At 40.3% G+C, this 27,889-nt stretch overlaps 1 protein-coding gene across 5 annotated transcripts in view; it reads right to left on the bottom strand.

Annotated features, from left to right (window-relative positions):
- The window catches only part of LOC1275325 (protein O-mannosyl-transferase Tmtc3), a 155,527-nt gene that overhangs the window by 77,105 nt on the left and 50,533 nt on the right, over positions 1-27,889 (bottom strand). For all 5 annotated transcript variants that reach the window (XR_009766608.1, XM_061663098.1, XM_061663099.1 and 2 more), the window contains 2 exons: positions 22,676-22,812; positions 14,805-14,886 (listed from right to left, as the gene is read on the bottom strand). Coding sequence is in view for 4 of the 5 variants with exons in the window: in XM_061663098.1 (XP_061519082.1) it covers positions 14,805-14,886; positions 22,676-22,812 (219 nt within the window). In the remaining variant the exon portion in view is untranslated. The remainder of the gene's footprint in view (positions 1-14,804; positions 14,887-22,675; positions 22,813-27,889) is intronic.

Raw genomic sequence — 27,889 nt, 5'->3', positions numbered from 1 at the left:
TTGAAACCCCTCGGTACAGGAAAGTCAGGGTAAACTGGATTAAAGGACATTCTTGACTGGCAATACTTTTTTTTATTTTCCCTTTTTCCAAACGCCATTCGGTTCGCGGTCCCAGACTATCTCACTGTCCAAACGCCGTTTGGCTGTTGACTTCTACGGCACTGCTGCTAGCGTTAGCGGCGGTGCAATCCGAAATAGCTGCCCATCAGCGGCCAGCCCCGTCTGATGGTTCAAGTTTGGGTGGCGCTCGGTGAACATAATCCAATATCATTAATCAAGATTTATTACCTATTTACGTTGCTATTATTTCAAAACGGCAAACCATCAGCAACGGACCGCCCGGTGCGCTAAGAGCGGTTGGAGAATGAAAACCCGACTTGTGCCCACAATCGCATCCCATCGCCGAGAGTTTGGTGAGGGCAGAAGCGAGCATTATGTTTTTCCTTGTTGCTTTGGTACCACATGGTGGTGGGTTATTTGGGGAGAAACACTCCTTGCATCTCTGGAAAAGTTGTTTGCTATTCGGTTAGCTACAGCAAAATACTAGAAGATGCCAAGAGAAACGCTCCCTCTCTGTTTCCACGAGGATGAAAACTGCTGATGTATCACACAATGGGTAATGTTTGAGTGAAACAATCTTTTTCTTCATCAATCGGAAGGCGAACCAGAAATTGACGAGATAATACTAGTTGATCCAATAAGAGTCAAGCATATAAGACTCGATCAGAGGAATTGATTTTCTTATCAATGTGAATATCTTGAATTTTAAGGACATTCCTTTATTTCAAATATAAAAAAAGATTATTTTGAATTAAAATATATAAACTTTTATTTAAAGAATCTTAAAAAAATCAATAAGTGTGAAGCTTGATCAATTGTCTACAGGTTAGAAATCAGAACACACAGAAAAAAGAGGGTGGAGGGATCCGAGCAAAAAATTCATTCTACCACCCGATTGGCTAGGGATAGACGTTCCTGCCGTATTAAAACCACCACTTAATCTACCACAAAATCCGCATCTGAATGAATAGACCTCCACCGCAGCTAATGCCTTCCGCAATCTAGCCAGCTTTTTAAGCTGCCCTTTCTTTTCGAGCCAGTCGTGGTAACGGTGCGCTCTACAAGCAATTAAAAACTCAATCAACACCTTTTCTTCCACACTCGTTTAAAACCAAGCGCGAGCCAAGCAGATCTTCAAACAGGCGAGGTTTCTATTCATAGGAGCAACGTGAAGCTTAAAGCACACTGTGGTTGGTGAGATTCTACCTAGCCTCATCCGTACACTCATCCCTGCATCATGGGTTTTATACTATCGCCGGGCCAGGAAAAGATTTATCCGAAATTGGAATCAGTTTTCTTTCCCCAAGCCGGGAGTGTGGTTGCTGAACATGGATCAGCTTTCAGTTTTTCGATTCCGCTCACTCTTAGATTCATGCACGCACACAAACAAACACACACGCTCATACATGGATATCTAGACCACCATTCACGTACGTCTTATTGCTTCTCATTCACGGATTTGCGATTTGCGACTGAGAATAGATTGAGTAAAGTCCGGGGGTATTCGTGCACAATTTAACCCCACCCCGCAAGAAGATGTCACACATGCTCGCGGGACCAAAACCACCTCGAGCTGGCCATGGAACGACATTTGCGGCCAGCTCATCCACTGTGGGTCCGTGGTTTGTTCAATTTCAAATTCAATTATTGCCATAATACCTTCTCGGTATTTGACCGTTTTCCATTTTCTCGCCTTCTAACCTGCTCCCACCATCGGTATTGCTGTCTTTGTCGCATTATTCTAGTCCCGTGTGCCATGCCTCTGAAACAAGTAACTGGAGTGGTGGTTGCGGATTTTGATTTGATTGTTTTTATCCCCGTGAATGAGTTTTGTGCACTTCGATTTAGAGACAAACATTTAATACGAACCATTGCACCGAAGAAAGCAAACACAGATCTAAAGGAGAGAAAGAGAGCGATACAGAACGGTAGGTCGGAGTCGCTGTACCGCTTCTGTATATGCCCTCAATCGACTGTGTTCGTCCGGAGCGCAGGCAATCGAGTTAAAATTTAATTGGCAAGTTACGAGAGCCGACGTGCCACATTTGGGGGCTCGGGAAGCCAATTTGTGCCAATATACCTTGGATGTCGTTCCACAGCGCGCATGCACAAGGACTGGTGAAACATCCCCATATAAACGGTGGTGGATACTGCAGCTAATTAAGTGCAGTAAGATAATAACACGACAATCGGTGCATTTTCAGCCAATTTCAGTTGGTCAAGTGTGCGTGTGCTTGCCGGTTTATTGTTTAACCTTTCGACCTGTGGAGGTTAGCGGACGTTTGGCGAATTTGATTTGCGGCAGGCAAGGGCGGCGCGGCCCTTAAATGTGAGATCACAACCGATCGATATTGCCATTTGTAAGGGAGGGTGAAGTGTTGGTGGGGCATTGATAACGAAATGTTCCCAGGTTATAGGCTGGTTCTGGCATAATTGTTTCGTCTTCGTGTGCAAGAGGCTCTTCGTGGTGAAGGTATATGTGGAAGTAATGACGACGAGACAAGGAGTCGGAAGATTGAATTTGTGAGCGTAAGGTGCGAAAACATGGCAGGCACGGGTAAGGGTGGAAGTAGATTGTTATCCCAAATCAAAATATTCCAATTCAATTTCCAACACGGAGAATGGGGTTAAAGCGCATGTTTGTGCACGCGGTGGTCCCGAAAACTGGGGTTGGATAATATAAACCGGTATTGGTTTTGGTTTAATTAATATCCGGTTGAATTGGAGTAATCAACACAACCAGAAGACTTCAAATTAACAGAAAAATCCTTGCTTCGAAAATTCAACAAACCAGCTCACGGCAGAGATGATGTTTTTTTTTTCCTTAATATGAAAAATACCACGAACTTACTATATTTTTTTTAAATTAAGAATCTACTTCTATGGGTATTTGAGAACACGTAGACACTTATAAAAAGCAGTTGAGTAAATCTTTTTAAGCCGTTTCATATGTAGTATTGATTTAAGATTTTCTTGTTGTTTTTCTTGTTTTAAGAATGAAGTTCGTGAAGATATGTTGATCAAAAAAAACTATTTAGACAATATGAATATGTTAATTTGATGTATGATTTACGAGTTAATTTAGCCTGGTGCAAATGATTTCGAGGATTTAACTCCAGAGAATGAGCATTAAAAAACCGAAAATGAAGATCTTTTTGCTCTTTGTTTAACAATTTGGCTATTCACGTGAAACTCTACGGACATTATTGTATCATTTAGCTCTTTCGGTAAATCCTTAAAAAATCCTCTGTAGCATATCTGCTATACAGAACTAATTATAATACACACTATCAGCTATAGACACATTGGAAAGCCAAATCACACCATTGTAACACATTCATTATAACACACTCAGTAAATCAGATCATACCATACACACCCGGAAGAGCTCAGGCCACACCGTTCATATAAAAACAATTGTGACACACTTAACAGAACCAACCGAAACGTACAACATAAACAATTGTGACACACTTAACAGAACCAACCGAAACGTACAACATAAGCAGGAACAGTTTATGCATTATAACCCAAAACAGGAACTTAGTGACAAGAACCATCGTTCTTGTCAACAAAAGACAAACGTAACTAGCTGAGTGAAAACAATAACTTTTCAACATACAACCCGGAACCAAATGTGAGAAACCCTTAACTTCTTTTGAGTATAAATAAAACCAACTCCGATCATGGCAGGTCAGATTCGTTCGGACTGTCAGGATAGGACTATGCCCATCCTACATCTATCGAGTTCTCATTTAAAGAGTTTAGATATGTCCCCCTGCCCAAGGTAAGGCCTCTAAACTCCAACGTTTCCAGTAAGGGAAACCTCCTAAAGGTTTCTATGATCGCCTGGACGATCAAGTGTCGAAAAGTCCGCTCGAACGAAGTTTTAATCCACCTCGGCTCATGTCAGTAAAAACTGACCTACCGCGACGGTACTCGAAGTACAGTTGTACGATCATCGCATTACATGGCGACCGTGACCTTAATCTGCAATCGACAGGCAGAAGTGTAAGCAAAATTATTTCAAGTAAAATGTGATACGTACAACGGTAACGTAAAGCTTAAGTGTCGTGTGACGAACCAAAAGTATTGTGACCATAACCGGCATTCGGCGGAAAGTGAAAAAAAAGTGTCAAATGTGCAATTTTTTTTACGGAACATTCATCAACGCAGCTGGCGCAAGTAACCCATATGTAAACAAAAGCAATAACGATGAAAGAACAGCTACAAGCAAGTTTCGTACAGTGCAGAATGAAAAATAAAAACATTTAGTGCAGTGTAAGTGCGAAATGAATGTTTAATTGACGAACAAACATTAACCGTACACAGTGTTGTGAGAACCTACCTAAATGTGTAAAAACGTATTAACGCTTATGCGATCGGTTTACCTAGTAGAGTAACCTTGAAATGGGAAACTATAGAAAAAAAAAATGCTAACTTTTAACAACAACCCCAGTTCAGCACAGTACAGTGTAGCAATCTATACGATTCTTGGAGCAAGTGATATGGAATAATAAAGTGCAGTGCAAAACAAGTTGTGATCAGCGTGATTGAATGGAACAACCGTTCCCAACGTGGAAGACGAAAAGACAAGGCGAGCCCACTGCCCAATCTGGATTGGCAGACGAGAATGAACGAGTCGGGGTTGAGACGACAAGACATCGAGCAACAACTGATGACATCGTGGAAATTCACACCAAGCACCGATTAAACTGCAAGCACCGGTATAAATACAGCGTAGAATCAGCAGTAACAAAATGCACGTCGCATATTCGATTAAGGTACTGTAACTTTAAAATATGGTCAAATGGGTTTTTAAAGCTAGGAAATAGGAAATAGGAAGTAATTGAAAACAATATGAAAAAGGAATGATTACTATAAGCGATAAAATCGAAATTTTGAAATATATATTTAAAAAAATACAGGATCCTAATCAAAGAACTTGTACAAGAACACAACTAAGAATTAAAGCTGAAGAAACATTCAAAGAAATTCAAAATGACATCGAAAAAAATAGATACAAATATACTTTTAACAAACTATTAGAATTTAGCAAAATTTCTAATGCATTAATACAAAATATCATTGCTATGAGCACATCAAAAACTAACGACGATTCATGTAACAAGTCATCTGATTTTTCTACAAATAGCTCAGAGGATAAAAATATCAATGTAACACTGTTAACAACCAGTAGATTATCATTTAAACTCTTAGCTCAGATCATATTTGTCTTACTAAAGCTGCATAAAAAATCAAAAATGGCCCCGTTCAATCTTAAGGATGCTTCGGCAATAGTACCATTATTTAATGGTTCAGCGGATCAAGTTAAATCCTTTCTTAGAGCAATACATTTTGCAAAAAAAATGTTCCCGGCAGATCAGGAGGAAACATTAGTTGAATTCATATACACAAGATTATCAGGAAAGGCCGAAACAGGAATAAAACCAAATTTAACCACGGTAGAAGAAGTGGCGGAAGATATCAAATCGCGATGTGAGGAGAAAATAGAGCCAAGCAAGATCATTGCTAACATGAAGGCATTAAAAACAAAGGATACCAAGTCCTTATGTAACGAAATAGAAGAGCTCACAGAGAAATTGAAAGTACTTTATTTACAAAAGAAAATACCAACAGATGTGGCAAGTGAATTGGCAGTAAAAGAGGGTATAGACTCATTAATCGAAAAGGTATCAAATAGAGAAGCAAAAACAGCTCTTATTATAGGAAAATTCGCTACAATAAACGAAGCGACTAAAATAGTGAACGAATGTGAATCTAGGCAGGATAAAGCACACATATTGGCTTATCAAGGTTCAATTAACAATAGAAATAATAATCGAGGATATCAGAATAGGAACAATCAAAACAACTATGGTCCAAATCCAAACCAACCCTACAGAAACTACTATAATAACAGAAATAATAATAGCTTCAATAATCGAAATAATAACAATAGCAACTACAACAACAATCAGCGAAATAATATTCGCTATAACAACAGATTTATTCAGGGATACAATAATGAAAGATACAACTCCAACTTCAATGGTAATCAGAACAGACCAAACAAAAACCTAAGGGCAATAACAAATGGAGAAACAGGGCAACAACAACGAAACATATACCATACTACAGCCCAGATACAGGAAGTGGAGGAAAACAATTTTTTAGACCAACAGGAGTCAACTCAAACCCTAGATCAATTTACACATTAGAGCTAAATGGAGTTGATTATATAAAGATTAGATTGAGCATTGCAAATAATGAAACATCAATATTACTAGTTGATACAGGAGCATCAATTTCTTTATTTAAAGCAAGCAAGTTAAAGAAAAATCATGGCCCAATACGTTCAGACTCAATATCATTAACTGGGATAACTAACACACCAATTTATTCAAAAGGAAGTACAACATGCACTATATATTTCAACAATCTAGAATTGGAACACGATTTTGTATTAGTTCCAGATGAATTCAACATAGGAGCAGATGGTATATTAGGCAGAGACTTTTACAAATTATACAGATGTTCAATTAATTATCATTTGGAAATGCTTACATTCACGTGTCAGGGAGAAGAAATTCAGCATAACATTGAAGAAGGTGATGGAAAAGGATTTATTTTGCCAATCAGAAGTGAAGTGGTACGTAAAGTATATCTTCCAAACATTACAGAGGATACTATAGTCTTCGCACAAGAAATTCAACCAGGAGTATTCTGTGGCAGCACTATTATTTCAAAGGATAATCAGTTAATTAAATTCATCAATACAAGGCAGAGAAATATTTACATAACAAATGCAGAATTTAAACCCATTACAGAACCATTAGCAAATTATGAAGTGAAACAAGTGAATAACAAAGTAGGAGAAATTAATAATGATAGATTGCAAAAACTATTACAAAAAATTAAAGTGGATAAAATCCCCACTACAGAAATTTATAATTTGAAGAAAATCGTAACTGACTATAACGATATATTTTGCGTAGAGGATGATCCCATTACTACAAATAACTTTTACCCTCAGAAAATTGAATTAAAGGATAATATTCCTACGTATATACCGAATTATAAACAAATATACTCACAGGCTGATGAAATACAAAATCAGGTAGACAAAATGCTTAAGAATGACATAATTGAACACTCAGTCTCCCCATATAACTCACCTATATTATTGGTTCCAAAGAAATCAACGGATGATAATAAAAAATGGAGACTTGTAGTAGATTTCAGGCAGCTAAACAAAAAGGTTATACCAGATAAATTTCCATTACCAAGAATAGATACAATATTAGATCAGCTAGGGAGAGCAAAATATTTTAGCACCCTTGATCTCATGTCAGGATTCCATCAAATACCTTTAGAAAATGATTCAAGAAAATTTACAGCTTTTTCAACCGGATCAGGGCATTACCAATTTAAACGTATGCCGTTCGGTTTAAACATTAGCCCCAACAGCTTTCAACGCATGATGGCTATCGCTATGGCAGGATTAACTCCTGAGCTAGCATTTGTATATATAGACGATATAATCGTTACTGGCTGCAGTGCACGGCAGCACATCGGTAACATAGTTAAGGTTTTTGATAGGTTAAGGTCTTACAATTTAAAATTAAATCCAGAAAAATGTTCATTTTTCAAAACAGAAGTTACTTATTTAGGTCATAAGATAACAGATAAGGGTATATACCCAGACGATTCTAAGTTTGAAACAATTAGAAACTTCCCTTTACCTAAAAATGCAGATGAAGTACGAAGATTTGTTGCATTTTGTAATTATTATCGGAAATTTGTACAGAATTTTGCAAAAATTGCTAAACCTTTAAATAACTTAATTAAGAAAAATGTCAAGTTTATTTGGACAGATGAATGCCAAAAAGCATTTAATAGTTTAAAAGAAAGCCTTTTGTCTCCAGCAGTCTTGAAGTATCCGGATTTTACTAAAGAATTCATACTAACAACTGATGCTTCAGATGTAGCATGTGGAGCAGTTCTTTCTCAAATCACAGATGGAAAAGATCACCCAATCGCGTATGCAAGCAAAAGCTTCACGCAAGGAGAAAAGAATAAGCCTATCATAGAAAAGGAACTTACAGCAATTCACTGGGCAATCAATTATTTCAAACCATACCTATACGGCAGAAAATTCACCGTAAAAACAGATCATAGACCATTAGTATACCTGTTTGGTATGAAAAACCCAACATCTAAACTAACAAGAATGAGACTAGATTTAGAAGAATTTGATTTTAAAATAGAATTTTTAGCAGGTAAAACTAACGTAGTAGCAGATGCTTTATCCAGAATTATAACTGAGCTTAAAGCATCAATTCCTAAAAATAAATCAGATATATCAAATCATATCTTAATGGTAAATACTAGAGCTATGGTAAAGAAAAACAACGTTGTAGAAAACAAAGAAAACAAAAAGAAAAAGGAAGAAATAATAGAAGAATATAATCCAACAAACATGTATGAAACAGACAGGCCATCTGATACAACTAAAATGTTGAAAATGAAATCAAACATTAACGAAAAAGATGAATTTATTGAGCTCGTGATATACAATCACAATTACTACAAAGCGCTGGGAAAATTTAAAATACCCATAACTTCTGCGAAGCAAAGTCAAACACTAGAGTTTGTACTGCATGAATCATGCCTAATCGCTAGAAAGTATCACAAGAATTTAGCAATTGCATCGAATGACAGATTATTCGAATTTTACTCAATGTCGACCATAAAAGAAATAATTAACAAAATGATAACAGACGTTCACATCGTCGTATTTACACCACCTAGACTGGTAGAAGATACAGAAGAACAGATCAAAATATTGTCCAATTTCCACACAACACCATCTGGAGGTCATATAGGACAATTCAAGCTGTATAGTAAGATAAAGGATAAATTCAAATGGAAAAATATGAAAGCGGATATCATCAAGTATGTAAAAAGTTGTAAAGCATGCGCAACTAATAAGATCTTAAAACATACTAAAGAGAAAACTGTTGTGACGACAACACCCTCTAAACCTTTTAACATCATAACGATTGATACCGTAGGTCCTTTACCAAAAACAGCAAATAATAATCGATACGCAGTTACGATCCAATGCGAATTATCGAAATATATCGTAATCATCCCGATTCAAAACAAAGAATCAAATACAATAGCAAAAGCATTAGTAGAAAATTTTATTCTTACATTTGGAAACTTTTTAGAAATGAGATCAGATCAAGGACTTGAATATAACAATGAAATTTTGGCACAAATATCAAAAATATTAGAAATCAAACAAACATTTGCAGCAGCATATCATCCACAAACAATAGGATCTTTAGAGCGAAACCATAGAAGTTTAAATGAATATTTACGAAGTTACACCAATGAGCATCATGATGACTGGGATCAATGGACTAAATTTTATGAATTCGTTTATAACACATCAGTACATAGCACAACTAATTTCACACCTTTCGAATTAATTTTTGGCAGACAAGCTAATTTACCACAAGAATTATATAAAACAAAAGTAGAGCCATTATACAATATAGAACAATACTACAATGAAATGAAGTTTAAATTACAAAAATCACATGAAATTGCAAAACAAAAACTTATTCAAGCAAAATTACAACGTCAAGCAAAATTGAATGAAAATGTAAACAAATTAAACATACGAATAGGAGATTATGTCTATTTAACAAACGAAAATAGAAGAAAATTAGATCCAGCTTATATAGGACCATTTACAGTCGTAGAAATTACAAATACGAACTGCGTTATAAAACACAATCGAACAGGAAAAACCACAACAGTACATAAAAACAGATTAAAACATTTTTAGTGAATAATGCACTCTTTCGTATAAACTCAATCGTACATTATTCAAAAAGGGTGGAGGTGTAGCATATCTGCCATACAGAACTAATTATAATACACACTATCAGCTATAGACACATTGGAAAGCCAAATCACACCATTGTAACACATTCATTATAACACACTCAGTAAATCAGATCATACCATACACACCCGGAAGAGCTCAGGCCACACCGTTCATATAAAAACAATTGTGACACACTTAACAGAACCAACCGAAACGTACAACATAAACAATTGTGACACACTTAACAGAACCAACCGAAACGTACAACATAAGCAGGAACAGTTTATGCATTATAACCCAAAACAGGAACTTAGTGACAAGAACCATCGTTCTTGTCAACAAAAGACAAACGTAACTAGCTGAGTGAAAACAATAACTTTTCAACATACAACCCGGAACCAAATGTGAGAAACCCTTAACTTCTTTTGAGTATAAATAAAACCAACTCCGATCATGGCAGGTCAGATTCGTTCGGACTGTCAGGATAGGACTATGCCCATCCTACATCTATCGAGTTCTCATTTAAAGAGTTTAGATATGTCCCCCTGCCCAAGGTAAGGCCTCTAAACTCCAACGTTTCCAGTAAGGGAAACCTCCTAAAGGTTTCTATGATCGCCTGGACGATCAAGTGTCGAAAAGTCCGCTCGAACGAAGTTTTAATCCACCTCGGCTCATGTCAGTAAAAACTGACCTACCGCGACGGTACTCGAAGTACAGTTGTACGATCATCGCATTACACCTCGAACTGATCCCGAATTCAACTAGGTACATTTTATTCTACAACTCATGGGTTTGTGGTTGTTGTCCAACTTTTTTTCTAAATATCTGTCCCATTATTTATTAGTGTTTCCCAGTTTTTTAATCATTGACGACTTTGACGACAGATCACACCACTATGGAATAAAGTATCGGTTGAGCATTTCTTCATGATTTAACGGCATTTAATACTGCTATACTAAATAGAATTTTACAGATTCAATCCGCCCAAATTAATGAGAACAGAATGGAATAGGAAAACATATAAATTACGAATAAAAATATCAAAGAGAACCATCATCATTGAAAGCCGGCGACATGCGCAGTTTTTAGAACAATATCTACGAACAAACCTGAGCCTGACGAAGAAACGCGAGCAAATCGTGCTGCCGTCAAAGTGTTGGTCAAAGTCGTCAAAGGGTGTCTATTTGTCATACATATTGACTACTGGATTTGTTTTAACGATGTTTAACGCCTGGTTTGACCACATGGATATTTAAATAAACAATCAAATGATATAATGGTACATTATGCAAACAATGAAAAAATAGACCTTGAATTAATAACTCTATTGTATTAAAACATTGGTATTAATACTTAATTCTATTTGAGATACAATGTGTGCATTATAAGGATAATCGGATGTATTTAGAATCCATAAAAATGCAGCGAAATGTGATGAGCACTGAACTAACGTTCTATAGCATCAACGAAGCAAATAAACATACTTGGGTTCTCAAATAAAACAGCAGTGGTGCATAAGCCAAATAAGAAACAAAATAGAGCCAGCTCGAGATCCATATGCGAGTGGCACTGTTGTGGTGTCAACTTGCAGATTTCCGAGCGGCTAGCATGGGTTTATTTTGCCCTATTTTCACACATTTGCCCAAACAAACAGTGCTGTAATAAAAAAGTATGACGTTAGTGAAAGCATAGTTTAAGCCGCTAAAGTATGTGTATGTGTTTGTTTTTGCTTGGATGTGTGTGTGTGTGTGTGTGGGGAAAGAAAGAGAATGTACTAGAGGGTATGTTTGGAGTGCATATCCAAATGGCGTAATACACAAAAACAAAAAAAATATCAGAAATCTGTCTGTTCAAGTGTGTGAGTTTGTGTGCTCAATTTGTTGTACAATTCGCTGCAAGCCCGTTGGCTTACAACTGTTGCAAGTTCAAAATTTACGCCCTGCAGCAAGGAGATGGGAAAGTGAGCTAACGAAATTGGAGATTGCAAAAAGGGTGGCGGGTAGGTGAAAGGCCGTGAGCAAAAAGGCAATACGAATGGCGTACAAAAGGGACGGCAGAAAGCAACAGAGAGCACAGAGGAAAGTACGGGATGAAAATGAATGCCTCTGCTACAGGACATTGTAACGCAATGCAGAGCAAAGTGCACACAAACGCACACTCACACCCCCCGTTCGCCATCTATCCACTATTCCTGTAGAATCACACTACTTGCCCACCCTTTTCCATGCAATCGAATGGATTTAACCATGGCTGATCGTTGGTTTTTATTTAACATCCCTCGAGGTGCTGTAACCTGCTGCAACCAGTAAACGAGTAAAAAAATCTTTCCTTTTCCATTCAACGAGCGTTTGCTTTTTCACCCGTGGTCTGATATTTGTAGGCGTTGGAGTGTGTTGGTTTGTGCATAGCGTATCCAATGGCCATTTCGTTTCAGACAACGGAACGCGGCCTCGGACGTCGGACGTCGTTTAGTGTTATTAAATTTCATTTATTAATACCATAAAACATCCTCTTTTACACTCCTTCGCGCACGGCAAATGGAAAGCGCGTTAGGTCGAGAAAAAAAACACACACACACACGCTTACAAGCCGGCGGACTGTTCGTACATTTTAGAGGTCTTTTTTATCAATGCCGTCTTGTTCGAAGCAATTTGGTTCGATATTTGCATGATCGAAGCTTTGTGTTTTATTTGATTTTTGTTTCTACCGGTTTGAATAGAAGCACACTTATGTACAGTTTTATGTAAAACAATTACATAAAAAAAAATCTTTGCTTGGTATAAACTGAAACTTTGGTGAAATGTAAAGGATGATTTACATAACATTTTCTTAATGGTGTATAGTTATCTTTTATATTTAATTTAAGTTCCACTTACATGTATTGTTAATAACCATATTTTTATATGTTTAATTATCGCATTTCATGTTTTCAATTGAAGAGTTTAAATGGTAGGAAATTGGCCGATGCTGTGAATAGTTAATTTTGTAGATAAATTATACAACTCATTTTGTGCCTAATGAACATATCAAGCATGTTGCGTATATTTTAATTTTGAAAAATAACTGTACCATAACTGTTCCAACTACATCGGCATAAGTAAAAAAGATTCCAAATCGTTTCGTCAAAATTCTGCTAACCAACGGAAGGTTTCCGATTTTATCCTACATAACTTATTCATTCCATTTAATCGCTTTATGGCCAGCCTCACAACACGAGCTAACGGGTGAAAATTCGATTTTTCCTTTTACGTTCCGCCACATTATCGCCTGCAAGCCGGTCCCCACCACTGCACTGGCACGAGAAGTGGACTTCTTTGGTCAACAGCACAGTTGACTCAATTACGGTCGACTTGAGCAGAGGTTGAGCCCCGTCCAAAGGCCAACGGGGGGAAGAAGAACACAAACGGCCAGTTTCGCCTAATGTCAGAAAATATCGCACGGAAATCGACCTCTCGACACATCGGCCACAACGTGCCGTTCGCTCGATGGAAATTCGCAAAAAAGAAGAATAAGCAACTCTCGTGCAAACAGACGGACGTGGGAAAAGAAAACGACTCACACAATCAAACCACAAATTTGACCGTACACGAAGAACAAGCAAACAACTGAAGCTGCTCCCGTAACAACGCTACCATCTTTGACGGTTCCGCCGCACAAATACACACATACAGTTAGGTGATGCACACATTCTCGCCAAGAGAAGCAGCTGCTCAACGGATGTCGGGCGCAAGAATGAAACGATGATTGGACGATGAAACGACCGTCGAGGAAATGGGAACAATTTTCCTTCGCCGCCCGATTATCTCTTGGCGAGTGCCAAAGTACGGCCACTCACACCACCATCCCAGGGGAGCAGCCGGCGGCCACCATGCATAGCGATAAGCGATTGTGGAGCCGATGCTGTGGCGGCTGATATGGTTAGATTTTCGCCCATTTCCCACCATTCCCGGCTGGGTTTCACGGCTCGAAGAGGTCGGTGCTTCCCCATCGGATAAGCCGTTGAAAATAAGAGCCAAACGGGGGCTGATTATGGGCAAAACTTTGCTACCATCATCACCGCCCCCGAGCGTTCGCCGGCCTTTCCCTCTACCTTGCAACGAAGGGTTTAGCTGTTGCGGAGAGCGGGCAGAATGACAACGAGACAAAGGAGCGGGTGGCAAAATAAAGTCCATACTAAACATTCAAAAAATATATATGCACTGAAACAAAAAGCAGCTTATCTGGTAGCAGGCAAAGCGCACCGCTGGCCCTTGGGGATGGGTTCGATCGGACAGACGATGGCACGCCTCGGTTGGAAAAGTTTTAAATTGGAACGAATTTTAAACTTGCTGCCCACTACACACCAACGAACTCTCACTGGCGTGTCGTCACGGCTTTAGGGGACCGTTCATTCGTTTATTCTACTTTCGCTCGGCAAGCTCTCCGACCGAACGCGATGGCTTTCGGTCCGAATCTGCTGCCGTATTAGCATACTGATGGCTTTCTGGTCTGATCCCTAAGTGTGGCAAATTTTTCCCCATTCTCCATCGGTCCATTCCCGAAGTCCTTGAGCCAGCATCAGAAGGATATTCTTTTATTTTTGTTTCAGTTTTTGGAGTGGATTTGCAGCAAATGTCAATAAACAACACGGAATGACGAGTTTAGCGATCAATATTGTAACGAAAAATAGCCAAAAATAAACACCTACATTGCGAGTTACGCTTGATTAACATTAGTGCTGTATCACAACTGATTTTTGTTTTGTTTAACAATGTCAACAATCAGATGCATATTGTTTTTTAAACAATAAATATAAAAGTTAAGAACAATTGTAGCGCAGACATTGCACAACATTACTTACCGCTTCGGTGTGGATCGGATGTACAGCAAACAATAGAGCTGCCGCAAAGCTGGCCGTTTCCGAAAGCAGCATGGCGCACATTCTGAAATGAAAGAGGAAAAGCAATAAGTGCATTGGGTACGTACAGCATCACAATAAGATGTAGAATCACCCATCAGGAACCACATGTGGCTAATGGTAAACGATGGGGCAGTAAATTTCGTTCGACTTGCTGGCCCCCGTCAGTAGTAACCTCTTACCACTAACCTGTCTGTCGTTGGGCGTCTGGAAGAAGGCGCTTCGTTAGTGGCTTATGTAACGGGGCTCATTTCATCTTGATCCACCCACCTAGTGCAGTCTTGTTCGCAAAAAATTACTGTTTGGGTGACTTTAGAGCAGAGCAGACTTCTTTAATTTCTTGTTTTCTGAGGCTTTATTTTAGCTACTCCTTTTTTCCTAGATTCGCTCCATTGTTTCGCCTGCATGATTACGGCTCTCCAGTGGGAGACGTTGAAAATGGAAAAGCCACAAGCATAGTGAGAGACGGGAGAAAACAAAGGTCCCTGACCCTGTGCTACCTTTGGCATTAATTTAATTAGTGCCGTTGGCCTTTGGGACTTCGGACTGCGCATAAACCTCATCCCTTCCTTCGTTTGTTCTCCAATTCACTTTCCACATTTTCCTCGGATAGCAGTAGCAGCATCGCTCTATCATTCTGTCTTCCCGTTAGGGGATTATTTCCCATTGCTCATTTGTTGCTGCTGGCACGAAGGCCAATCGACTTTCTGCAGCTTTTAAGAGAACGCTAAGCTTAATAACAGTGCAAAGGAAGACAACGAAAAAGCGATATACGTTTGGGCGAACGAGAGAAACGTCGAACGAACGTCGGCGGTCATCGAGCGGTAAGAAGACCGCAGGCCAGCAGGGAAGACGAAGCAGAAAACTAACAAACGAAACGATAGTGCACGCGGCATGATTTTTATGCGTGGTCGAAAGGGAGCGGCAGGCTGCCGCAGCAGAAAATCAACAGTGAAAGAGGTCCCTTTGTTGAACTAGTCGTAGATACTGTTTGCGTTTCTATTTGTACTCTGTTCCACTCATTTACTCGTGCTTGTCGTCACAGGCGGTGTGCTGTGTATACTTTTCTTCAGCGATGGCCGGTTGTGCACGCTCCCTATTTCACCTCCGCAGGCTGTACGACGGAAGGAGAGAGAATGTCGGTCTGCGTATATCCCAGAACGGATGCACTGGCGCTGGCATAATTAAGTGCCGATTCCAGGAAAATTTAGCATGCGGCTCATTGCTCTCATTAAAATTGTTTGCGTTGGACGGAATTCCCCCACGGTCGTCCAGACGGGTGTGCCAGAAGAGCGTATGACCCGCTGCGCAAAGCGATCGAAAACTTCTCAAACTCAAACTTCCAAAATATTTCACAGCCCATGGCTGTGAAATATTTCGCATTCAAAATTGTTAAAAACTTATAAATGAAATATTTCGAAATTTACAGCGCTGAAATTTTTGGATTGATATATTTCTTCGATCGGAATCCAAGCGTTTTCCCTGACATTTCTGCTCGCTTTTTCGATCGCTTTTGGCGGAAAGCGATCGAAAATCCGAGCTGCAAAACTTCTCGATTTTGTCGTGCGGGGATATACTCTTGTTGTGCTTCCGTTTTAAACTAGTGTAATGAACTTGTAAGTCATTAATAAGATAGCCAGTACTCCTGTCAGCAAGTAACACGAAACATTTGAGTTAAGCCAAATTTGTGTTATTGATATGAATTTTATTTTCTTAAAGGGCAGTGTTTTTTGTCATAATTTAATTTAATTTAACTGGTTCTATTCTTATCGGGCCTCCTGATGTCTATACAAAAAGCTAACTAATACTTAAACACTGACTTAATAACATTTAACTCACGACACATAAGATGTAAAGGATTGATTAGTCCGTAAATGGTCTCGTATGCCCGGGACAAAAATAAAAGTTCGACCTGACTACCCTGGACGGCGCAAACAACATTCACGACAGCAAGGAGCACGGGGGAATTGATATCCCCTTACAAATGTATTTATTTTATGTTTAATTTTACTGTTATTAAAAATTTGTTTGTGCATGGAATCGGACGAACCAGCCCGTAAAGTTATCTTACGCCGTCCTCAAGGGCAAAAAGGGCGTGGGTAACAGATTGATAGACAAACACACGAGGTTATGAGAGGTTTCGGAAACACCTGCAGCAGACCAAGACCGCACAGCGCTTGTAGCGCCGGATACGTAATTATTAAAATTCTGTTTAATTGATTAGTTAATTATTTTTAATAGGCAAGCAAGGTTAGAATATTTTTTTATTCTAAACAAAACTGGTCATTTATGTTAAAATCATTAAAATGAAAAAAAAAATAACTGACATATCCAACAAACGCGTAGACGATGCGCTCTGCTAGAAAGGAATTAATTTACTTTTTGAGCTATTCTAGAAATAGTTTTTCTCCACTGAACCACAAGCCCTTTGAACAGACGATTCGTATAGTGGACTTTAAATGTTACTCTGTTGCCATCCGCACCTCACACAGCCAGTGCACATTCCTGATCCAGAGCTATCGACCCAACTGCATTGGCAAAGGGGGCGAGCAAGTATCATTTCCTACACAAACACTGCAAACCATATTCCGAGTTCGTAAGCGAGCCAGTGACGACGAATGCAATTGTTCGGAACGTGCCCCGAGAATGTGCTATGATCGAACCGCCCCTCAGGGGTGAAAAGCAGCTCCAGCAATGGATGCTGGTAGGAAAGATTCAGCTGCTCCCAACTGGTAGCCCACACCAGAGGGAACTGCTTCACCGGTTGGGCATGGACGACGAAGAACTTCGTTTGGCGCAAAGCATCGTGTCCGAAGCATAGAAAATCGTATAAAAAATCATCGCATCCATTGCGACACTTTATGGTCGCCAGGGAGGTTTGTATGCATTTGTATCAACGTTTCACTGCTGCAGCCCGTTTTGCAAAACGATTCACATTCACCTAGGCCATGATTTGTCAGGTTCTGTGTTTGCATGTGGATGAGTGTCTGAGTGTGGGTCAATGGTTCTTTGGCACAAGTTTTTACGAGCCTGCTCCTAACAAGATCGAGATAGCAACACAATGAGGTTGAGCTACAAATGTGGTACGTGTTGCGAATTGGGTGACCTGGATACTGCACTGTACTGTAGTATCGACTTTATGGTATTCCAATGAAGATATTTATTGGTTGATCAGTGATAAAAAGAGCGTTTGGAATGTAGAAATAAAAAAAGATACTCGATTGAATTTTTAATAACATGGCATCACTTTCGACATCGATCCAATGTCACCATACAAATCCACATGGGGGAAAAACGCACGTCTTAATCAAAATATGATTTTTGGGTTGAAGTATGCAACGCCACTTTCTCTATTATCATCTAAAAGACATAATAGACCACTTGGTAAGCTAAAAGTTCAACCTCTTAATTAGCCATCCATCAATTAGCATCAATCAATCCTAAAAACGATTGTTTCGTTTCGTTGCACGAATCTCTTGCATGTCGTATGTCTCCCTTCAATGGTGACCAATTTCGACCAATGCACATTACCGATGACCGTTTAGCATTTCGCCCCAGAATGTCTAGTTTTATTTTTTGCTTTCTCAATCATTTGTTGTGGTTGAGTGTTTCGTGCAGCAACAAAAATACAACACCCAACGAAAGCAACTGACCATTACGGCAAGAACAGACAAAAGCACACAAACATCCCGACATCATTATCGCGAATGACAGGCAACATATTTTACGTCATCGTACAGCATAATTGGGTGACAGCCATCCGTCCTGTTGTCTTGTTGTTCGCCCGTAGAAATGGTGCGCTGGTCGCTGGCATGCAAACAATACTGACAAAACAGACAGACGTCAACAAGAGCAGGGTTGTTCCACGTCACCCGATTTCGGCAGCGAAACTCAATTACTGTCCATTTTAGGTGGGGAGTTCAAAGTCATTGCATCGACTGGAGGATCAACGGTACTGGTCGGTGGAAGCATAAGCACCCTTATCACGCTACCACAAACCATCCCACCTGTTCAAGGGATATTATGGAAGCCCATCTACACAACTATCGCTTCTTTCATTCATGCCACACCTCAATGGGTATTGTGCTCGCTTTCTTTCTCCCTCTGCGATAATGATGTTAGGGAAATTATTGTTTCACCGAACCATGAATTGGATAAAATATAATCTACTTTGGTGCGTTCCATGAACGACCTAGTTTTCGGAAGCTCTACACACATACAGCGGATGTGTGAGAGTATGTTTGCTGGCGCGCGCGAGAGAGGATCAGTTTCAATTCTCGCAGTGCCCAATAAATGCCGTTTATGGGACACAATGTTCAACCGTTCGAACTTGCGGATAGATTCTGCAGCCGGCCGAAAATATTGCTCTGAATTACGTGCTGCACCACCACAAAGAGAACACGCATACACACGCACTTGCACAGCACTTGCACAAAAATGCATTACAATCATCGCCGGGAACCAGGGATTGCGTCCGATTTGTACGCGAGACTTAAAACGGCCCGGATGCAGCTGCAAGTCTGCTCACCTCTTCCTCTAAACGATTGCAATACAGGACATTCAGTAAATTGGCTACGAATTGAGTGCGCCCGAATGCGAACGGGTTCTAATGTAGAGAGCGAGCAAATTTTCCCCATTCTTCCACACAGGAGTTCGGGCTGCATCCACAGGCAGAGAGGTCCGAAATATTGCACCCATCCCGTGTCATGATTTTCCCTTTTTGCACCGGCACTTCCCACCACGGGTGATACGTAGTAAATGTGGCGTCCGTGTGTATGTGATTCCGGTTGGTTAAATTGCATAACTAAATTGAATTTTGCATTCATGTGCATGTGGGCAAGGCGAGGCACAAGCTATAGAGCTGGTAGCAATGCAGCAGGAACAAACATGGCAGCCCCAGCCTGGGCGACACGAGGCTGGTGAGATGAGAATTTTGGACACAAGTTTTAATGGAAAAATATTCCAAAAAACTCCTTCCGACCACACCACCCCGTGGGACCGTTGCGCTGCCGATCAGAGCCAATTGAGGCTGGTGAATTTACTGATAGCTTTGGGTAGATGCAAAGCAGGAATTAAAATGTTCGCACAACTAGCTCGTGATGCAATTTAACTTTTTGCATTGCTTTTTTGCTGAAGGGAATTTCAAGCTTTAGACAAAATTGATTATTTTTTTCATTTTACTTTAGATGCGTGTTCTGTTTCCGAGAGCTGAGTTTCGTAGCTACAATAATTTTCATAATAATTTTGAAGTGAACTTGAGTGTATCAACAATACTGTTGGCAGAGATTACAGTTACTCCCATTGGAGCTGTTGTTTCAATTAGTTGAAGTAGATGGGAGCAGCGCTGCCGGTGGAAATTATAAATTTGGTGAACTGCTCTATCCGCTTATCTGGCTTGTGCAACTAATTGCATTTATTTTGTAACAAAACCCCTTGTCGTATCGCTTAAGTTTATCTCCCCCAATGCGCTAGATTGATATCTGCTCGTCCAATGCACCGAAGAAGATGGTAGCATCTGAATGAACTTGTTTGCAATTGCATTCCTTAGTTTGCACAGTAAATCCTTTTTTTTGCTGCAACCACTAACCAGCTAGCACTTTTCCTTTGGCTATCCCTTACCCACGCAGCAGCTATCTTTGGCGACCTTTGTCGGGAAGTGAAGCTTTGGGAAAACTTTGCCATCGTTCCCCCGTTTCGATACGCACACTCCACTCACCTACTGAATAATTTCTACAATGAACGCTTCTCGGTTCTAAATGAAACAAGCACAACCGAACATTGGGGCAAAGAAAACAAAAGCAAAAATCATTCACAGGCACAACAATACAGGAAGTGTGGGACAGTGGAGTATAGCAGCGTTCCCGAAAGGGCAAGCGATGGCACAATCCGTGCACAGCTGGAAGAATCCATCACGCTGCTACGTAAAGCTGGTATGTTTTTAATTTGTTTTGTTTTTTTGCACCCTCTCCCGGCTTTCGTCGCGTGCATTAGCGGGAGCTGAACTTAATTTCTTCGGAATAAGTTTATGGTACAGTTTCCCGTAACTTTGCCTTCAAAGCAATGGTGCAGTCATATTTGTGGAGCTGCAAATATTGGGTGCAGCAGTGGAGGGAAGCGTAGTTGCTTGTTGGGATAAGCATTTTCCTTCTATTGTATGTTTATCACGAATATAATATGAGCTAATATACATTAAAATTATGCAGTGTGATTTTTGTTGACTTTTCAAAAATCATTTACGAGGATCAGTTTTTTTACAAATTTTTTCCATTTCTTAATGCATATGAGGAACAACAATTGGCGATTGACGGTTCAACCAAATTTTTACAAACAGGTTTTGACATTTGATGGTTGAGGTTGTATGTTTGAATTTAGATTATTATTCTGATTGAAAAGTATAATCAAAATCGGACTTACTTAAATGTTCCACACGATTGCAGTGTTACACGTTATGGAATTATTACGTATTATTACGTATACTTTAGGTTGCAGGAAATATTATATATTTGGATATATTATACGACAAATATGAATCAATACAAAAATGAAAAATATAATCATGGGATGCATAATGTTAAGAAAACGCAAACGTAACAAAATACAGATCATAATAAACTCCCCATACTCCATCACTAACACGTACATGCATCTCTATTTTCCTTGTGACAACATGTTTGGCAAACCGACCCCCCGTGCATGATTACAAGACTTTTCCATTTTCTCAAACTCCGCCAGCAGCTGAGAGAGGATGAAAGGATGTGTTTTTTTGCAGTGTACGTTTTGTGCGGGGATAAAACCTACAGCTCGTGCGTTTCAAGTATTCATTTAGTTAGTGTAGAAAGAAAGCATTATTTAGCTATCGTCACTTTCTCTACTACAAAGAAGAACATACATTCAATGACGTATAGCGACGTCCGTAGCTCTAGTTTATATGCTCATGGATGTGGGTATTTGCTGTCAAACAGACCTTATGTTTGCTATGTTCGACGCGGACTAATAGGAGCGAGGAGACTAATAGCGGGGTGGTTTGCCGGGCTTTCGATGCAGAACAAGCTGAACTGAGCCGGAAACCGGAAATTGAATGAAGAAATCAAACCAAACTTCAGCCCGAAACGGATAAGTGGGCGGTGATTTGGAATCTGTAGCACTCCGGGTGATGCTACTTTCTTGGTGAACCATTTTGTCCAATTGTACGCATTTTGTTAAACAGAGGAAGAGGAGAAGATATCTTAAAAGCAAAACAACTGTTATACGTTCTTTCTAACGGGAGGATATCTTCAATAAATAGCATGGGGAATGCTTGAATGCGAGAGGCGATTTCCTTCGTTTGGTTTTTGTAGGCCGAGAAGGCAAAGCATTGCTTTAAGTTCGCTGAGATCTATTAGCACATTTATGGTGTCGATTTTTAGAAGGATATGCTGCTTATTGTTATGTGGCTCCAAAAACGCAACTTCGTTCAAATAAATCTTTGAAATAAATTCATTCTAGCTCAATCTTATCCATTCAACACAACAACCTTTTCACTGAACTCTCGTTCAGCGTATGTCCTGCAGTAAAGCTACTTTTTTCTTATCAAAATCATACAGCTGACATCTTCGCCACTGCCCTAGCCCATAGCAAACCGTGGTACAGTGTAGCCCAGAGCAAGACCTATCAAATGCAGTTCCCGCTAACATTGCATTACATTTTCGAGCGTTTTTGGATATAATGCTTGATACAAGCTCGCATCTACAAAAGGGTTGGAAAGTGGCAGAACAAAACGCAAACCCTGGGATAGCCTGCAGGACGGATGGGTGTGCTTGCGCTAGAAAACTTACCGGAAGTACATCAGCGAAACGATCGTGTGCAGCAGCACGTTGACCAGATGATAGCCGGCCGGTTCCAGTCCGTGCAGCAGATAGTTCCAGCGAAACGTTAGGACACACAGCGGTCGATATGATTTATGACTCTGTTCCTAAAGGAGAAGAAAAACAAGCAAAACGAAGCGTTAGTCGAAGCGAAGGAAAAGGAGAACATATTAAACACACACACTCATCTTCACACACACACGCTGGAAAATGTACTAGAATATATATGAACGTTATGGCCCAGGGACAAGCGCTGCTTCAATGAAGGCTTTAACAGGCTCAAGTCTTCATGCAGAAGGCAAACGGATTTCAGGAACAGAAACCATGGTCCGGACCGGGCAAGGGATATTATATACGTATATATAAGCAGCGGAAGAATATCCTGGAATTAATAAATCGCATGAGAATAATTTATGGTGGATTTACCATCCTGTGGGAGCGCTAAAGGTGCCGCCGCTCCCATTCGTGCAGGTTCTTGCTTTGTGGCGATCCTCTGTCCGGTGACCGATAGTGGGAAAATAAATAGACCGAACCAAGAATAAAACCGCCCCGGCCAGGCAGCGAAAGCACTATGGAGGCCGCTATGGAGGGCGTGCTATAAAAAGGAATCATTCACTTTCCACGCGACGACCGTAGCCAGCAAGGAGTTTTACTAGCCCGTGACCTCCATTAGCGCCGGAGTTACTTCGCCCCTGGCTAGTCGGGTCGTATTTTTTCGTCCTCCACATGAAACCTGTTTTCATTTTTCCCACCATATAATAACCTGAACTGGCGAAGCTCGCTAGGTTTACCTATCGTACACAAAGTATTCCAGCAACAGTTCATGGAGGGCAGAGCAACCTCAAAAACACACTTTTCCGCCACTCTCTGGACGGTAACAACGGTGAAGATGATGATCGCGATGGTATCGGGAAACATTTTCACCCACCCGTGCAACTTATAATCAACCACATGGGGCAGGCTTGTTTGGTTTTATTACATTAAGTCGGGATTGAGATTATCCGCAAAGTCGAGCGAACTGCCCAGTACCGTCGCGCAAAGTTTGAGGGCAGTAACATTGCGCGGTTTTCAATGGGAGGGAAGAGAGAAATATATTTCACCGATCTTCGGTCAGACGTGGATTATGCCTGTGCCTGGGTTATGATTTGAAATTAGATTCCACCCTGCGCTGTTGGGAGGGGAGAATCACAATCAAGACCAACCCTAAGGGTACACTATGTATTTCGCCTTCTTGCTGCGAGGTTTGTTTTTAAGCAGTTCTAAGAATCGGTGAATTAATTACAGATGATACTGTAAGTTACCGCGGGTGTTGTCAGTTTTCAGACTATTTTTGTTAAGTAAAGTGTTATAATACAAGACAAATCAAATATTTGTTTTTGGACTGTTTATTGTGAATCAAAGGAATAATGTATTTTGATAAACGAAAGATGAAACAACAATTCTACCACACATAACACGAACATACCCTATCATATTTCCAGCACATTCATCAAGGCGAATTATTATTCAAAGCGTCGTTACCTCGCAAGAAACAAAATTGCCTTGTCAGTACCCGATCGTCAGCTTGCCAATGCAGTTAAATATACTTTTCCTGTTGCGAAAACATCAACATAACCCAAAACGGCTCATATCCTCCAAAAGTGTACATCATTATGATGCGATTCCCATAAGCAACGAAGAATATAAAAAAACAAACTCTTTCTTTTCTTTCATTCATATGCAGCACCCAATCTGCAACGTTCTTCGGTGCATGAGTTGTGCGTTTTTACGTTCGGCTCACTGGTACAGCACCCTCCTTCAAGTCTATCATTCATAATCATTCATCTCATTATGCCGTTCGCATATCAACAAGCCCTTCGCGTCTGATTTTTTCAGTTGCTAGTAAAGCATTTCGCTTCCCGCTGGCCCCCAGCCAACAAGAGCGAACAAAATCTCCAATCACGTACCCCACGGCATGGCTAAAACTTTTCTCCGTTTCATTCTCGGGAGGCGCGCTGATGATAATTAATGACTTCTTACGCGCTAACAAATCGCTTTCGGGTACGCACATTACGCCGCGAGAAGGCTGCCCATTTATTCATACGCAATCCATCATCGGTCGATAATCGGTGGCGCATTGTACGTCAAGCAAAGAAGGGAAAAAGTAAACATAGCCGCAAAAAATAAGATCCGTACCCTAACCTTAAACCCACGGGAAAGTCTTGCAGGTATTCACTTTCACTGACGGGCCAACAGTTTGCTGCTTCTGTGCCTTGGGAGTTCGGGAACTTGAGTACCTTTTACGGGTTTAGTGTTTAGGATTGGGTAATGCTTTGCACGCATTTTTACCCTACCCGTGAAGATTAACCTAATGTCGGCCCTAGTGGAGGCGGGTTTGGAGGATGTATGCGGCACGACGAACCAATCAATTTTCGGGCAAAATGAAGGAATAATGAATTTCCTGACGTCTTGAGGGTCTCGGTTGCGTGTGAGCAATAAGAGAAAAAATGATGTGTTGGGTTAGTATGAGCAAAGAAAGGAAAATAATTAATCCTTTTGGCAACTTTCACTAAAGGTGTGCTTTTATTGTGTGTTTTTCATCTCATTATGCTTGTACCGTGAGGGGGATACCGAGAAATGAATCTACATTGCATGTCATGACTGTCTAGAATATGTTTTGTTTACATTTCCCTACAGTTGGAAATCTCTCAAATTAAGCAAAAATTCTTATCGATTCCGACATGACTATAAATAAGCTAATGGAACCACAATCCATGAAGTCTTTCTTTGCACTTTAGAATAACATGCTCATTTTCATTGGAATGAAAATTCATTCGATCTGGAACATGGGTGTGTACTTTAAACGAAACGGATTGAATTGCTTTCCTTCCTCAGAAACGATATCATTCACGCTATAATAATAATTCTAGCTAGAGCTTGTTAGACCATTTCAAGCGTGTTTAATGTCGCCTCGAGACGGTGCGAATAATACTATTACAAAGACACACTCAAAGTCTTGAAGAACTCTAGACACCAACGGTCGCGGTTACAAAGACAAACTCTTTCTGTCTAGCAGCTAGCATAACGTTCGGTTGACTGATCAAGTCAACCAGCACGTCTATTCGTCCACTCCTGGCAGCCCTGTTCCCTTTTGTCAGTTACTGTTACGCTGCTGCACTGCTTACCGTACAAAAGCGTCGACCCCGCGTGGACAGACAGGATCACGGCGGCTTCAGCTCGTTACGAACTGCAAAAATATATGGCGGTAATTTATAACTCAATTAAAACGGAACAAGCAGCTCCAACAGCGGAAAAAAGGGCGATGAAACGAAAACCGCTTGAGCCCGAATCGCCGCGGAAACTCAACTGAAATGCCAAACGCTTTCTTTTAGATTTTTTTTTGTATTTGCACTAAAAAGTCGTCGAAGCAGCAAACCGACTATGATGGAAATGGGCTGGGAAAATGGTCTCGCTTTGCCGTTCGCGGTTAAAAGCCACCGTCGGCCCAGGAATAAAATCTCTACTACGGTGCCGTACAGTGAATGTGGCAGGCATTCGCGGGAGTTGGCTTACGAATCACAAATTATACGCGCCATGAAGAATACGACCGTCGCCAGAAAGATGTGACGTGAGCCGTGCAGAAAAGCAAAACACAAATCATTTCCACCCGAACCGACACACGACAAAATTTACTTTTTGGAGCTCTTTCGGCGCCTGGTTGGCGGGAGGGGAAAGGACTCTCATCATGGCTTTTGGTATGAGCTGACATTTCGTGCTATTTCAGGAAAAGAGTATTTGAGACATAATTAGCTTAAGAGGAATAATAAAAAAAGATAAAAATAAGCAAAAGAGAAAGTAAATGAAACGAGGAAAATATATTGATGAGCAACCGGGCGTCTCCATTTTTCAATTTTGAAACCATACAGCAGTATTATAAAAGTTCAGAAGGAGCGTTAAGATGAAGCAGAAATAACCTGGAACTCCAACAATTCGTTGTACAATCGATAATATTTTCTGCAGAATAGAAAATGTTTCATATTACACCTGTTTCCATATACGTTCGAATCTCGTGCCGTTTGCATCGAATCGCAAACCGCCTGCTTCGAATCGCATGCCACTACGATCGAATGCGTGCAACCATGGTTGAATCGCGTGCCACTACGGTCGAATCGCGTTCCACTATGGTCGAATCATATGCCACTACGATCGAATCGTGTACCGCTACGATTGGATTTCTGAAAGCAAGAGCATAGTAAACTGTTTGTTTACGTTTGAAAGCTGTTTCCTTTTTTGTCGGGTGCTAAAATTCTAATAAAAGGTAATTATTCTCTGATTGTATTATACTTACATTTCTACTAATATTCATACTTTTTACATGCAACATCACGAAATGGAACGTGGGGCCATTAAAAAAATAACATCTAAAGAAGACCGCGAACGCATTGTTCGAGCCTACGACCAAGGCAAGAATATGAAAGAAATTGCCGAAATGCTGCACTTGAGGCATTCTACGGTACACGGCATCGTAAAGAAGTACCGAGAATCCGGTGTAATTGAGGCGACAAAACGAACGACACCGAATACGAAAAAGCTTTCACAACGTGAGATTGCTAGTATCCGAGAATGGATTGACTAGGATTGCTCACAATCATTGAAGGAGCTGGTGGCAAAGTTAAGGGAACATCACCAAGTCGTAGTATCTACTACGACTGTAGCTCGAGCCATTAAAGGATTCCACTACTCTTTCAAAAGAGTTCATAAAGGAACCTGAGCGCTGAGCGAGCGGTACTGCCAGGATTGAAAGAAGATCGGAAGATGTATGCCGAGAGGTTCCTGCAGTTACCGAACGAATACGCCGATGATGCCATAATTTTCATCGATGAAGTTGGGTTCTAGGTGAACATGCGTGTTGCTTATGGACGATCGCCTGTTGGTGAACGAGCAATGAAGGTTGTTCCTGCCCTTCGTTCACGCAATATTTCTATTGTATGCGCTATGACGAGGAAGGGCATCGTACACTACCAACATCGCAACTCAGCTATCAACAAAGTATTTTTTATTGAGTTCCTCAGCGATCTCAAAACTAAAATAGCAGATTTGGGCATCGGTAGATGCATTTTAATAATGGACAACGTTCCATTCCATCGCAGCATTGATGTGCAGAATGCTATAGAAGAAGGAGGCCATACCATAATGCTACTTCCA

The sequence above is a fragment of the Anopheles gambiae genome, chromosome 3 (genome assembly GCF_943734735.2).
Source record: "Anopheles gambiae chromosome 3, idAnoGambNW_F1_1, whole genome shotgun sequence".
NCBI classification, from domain to species: Eukaryota; Metazoa; Arthropoda; class Insecta; order Diptera; family Culicidae; genus Anopheles; species Anopheles gambiae.
The sequence above is the reverse complement of the archived record's forward strand: the minus strand, read 5'-3'. Positions and strand labels throughout refer to the sequence as shown.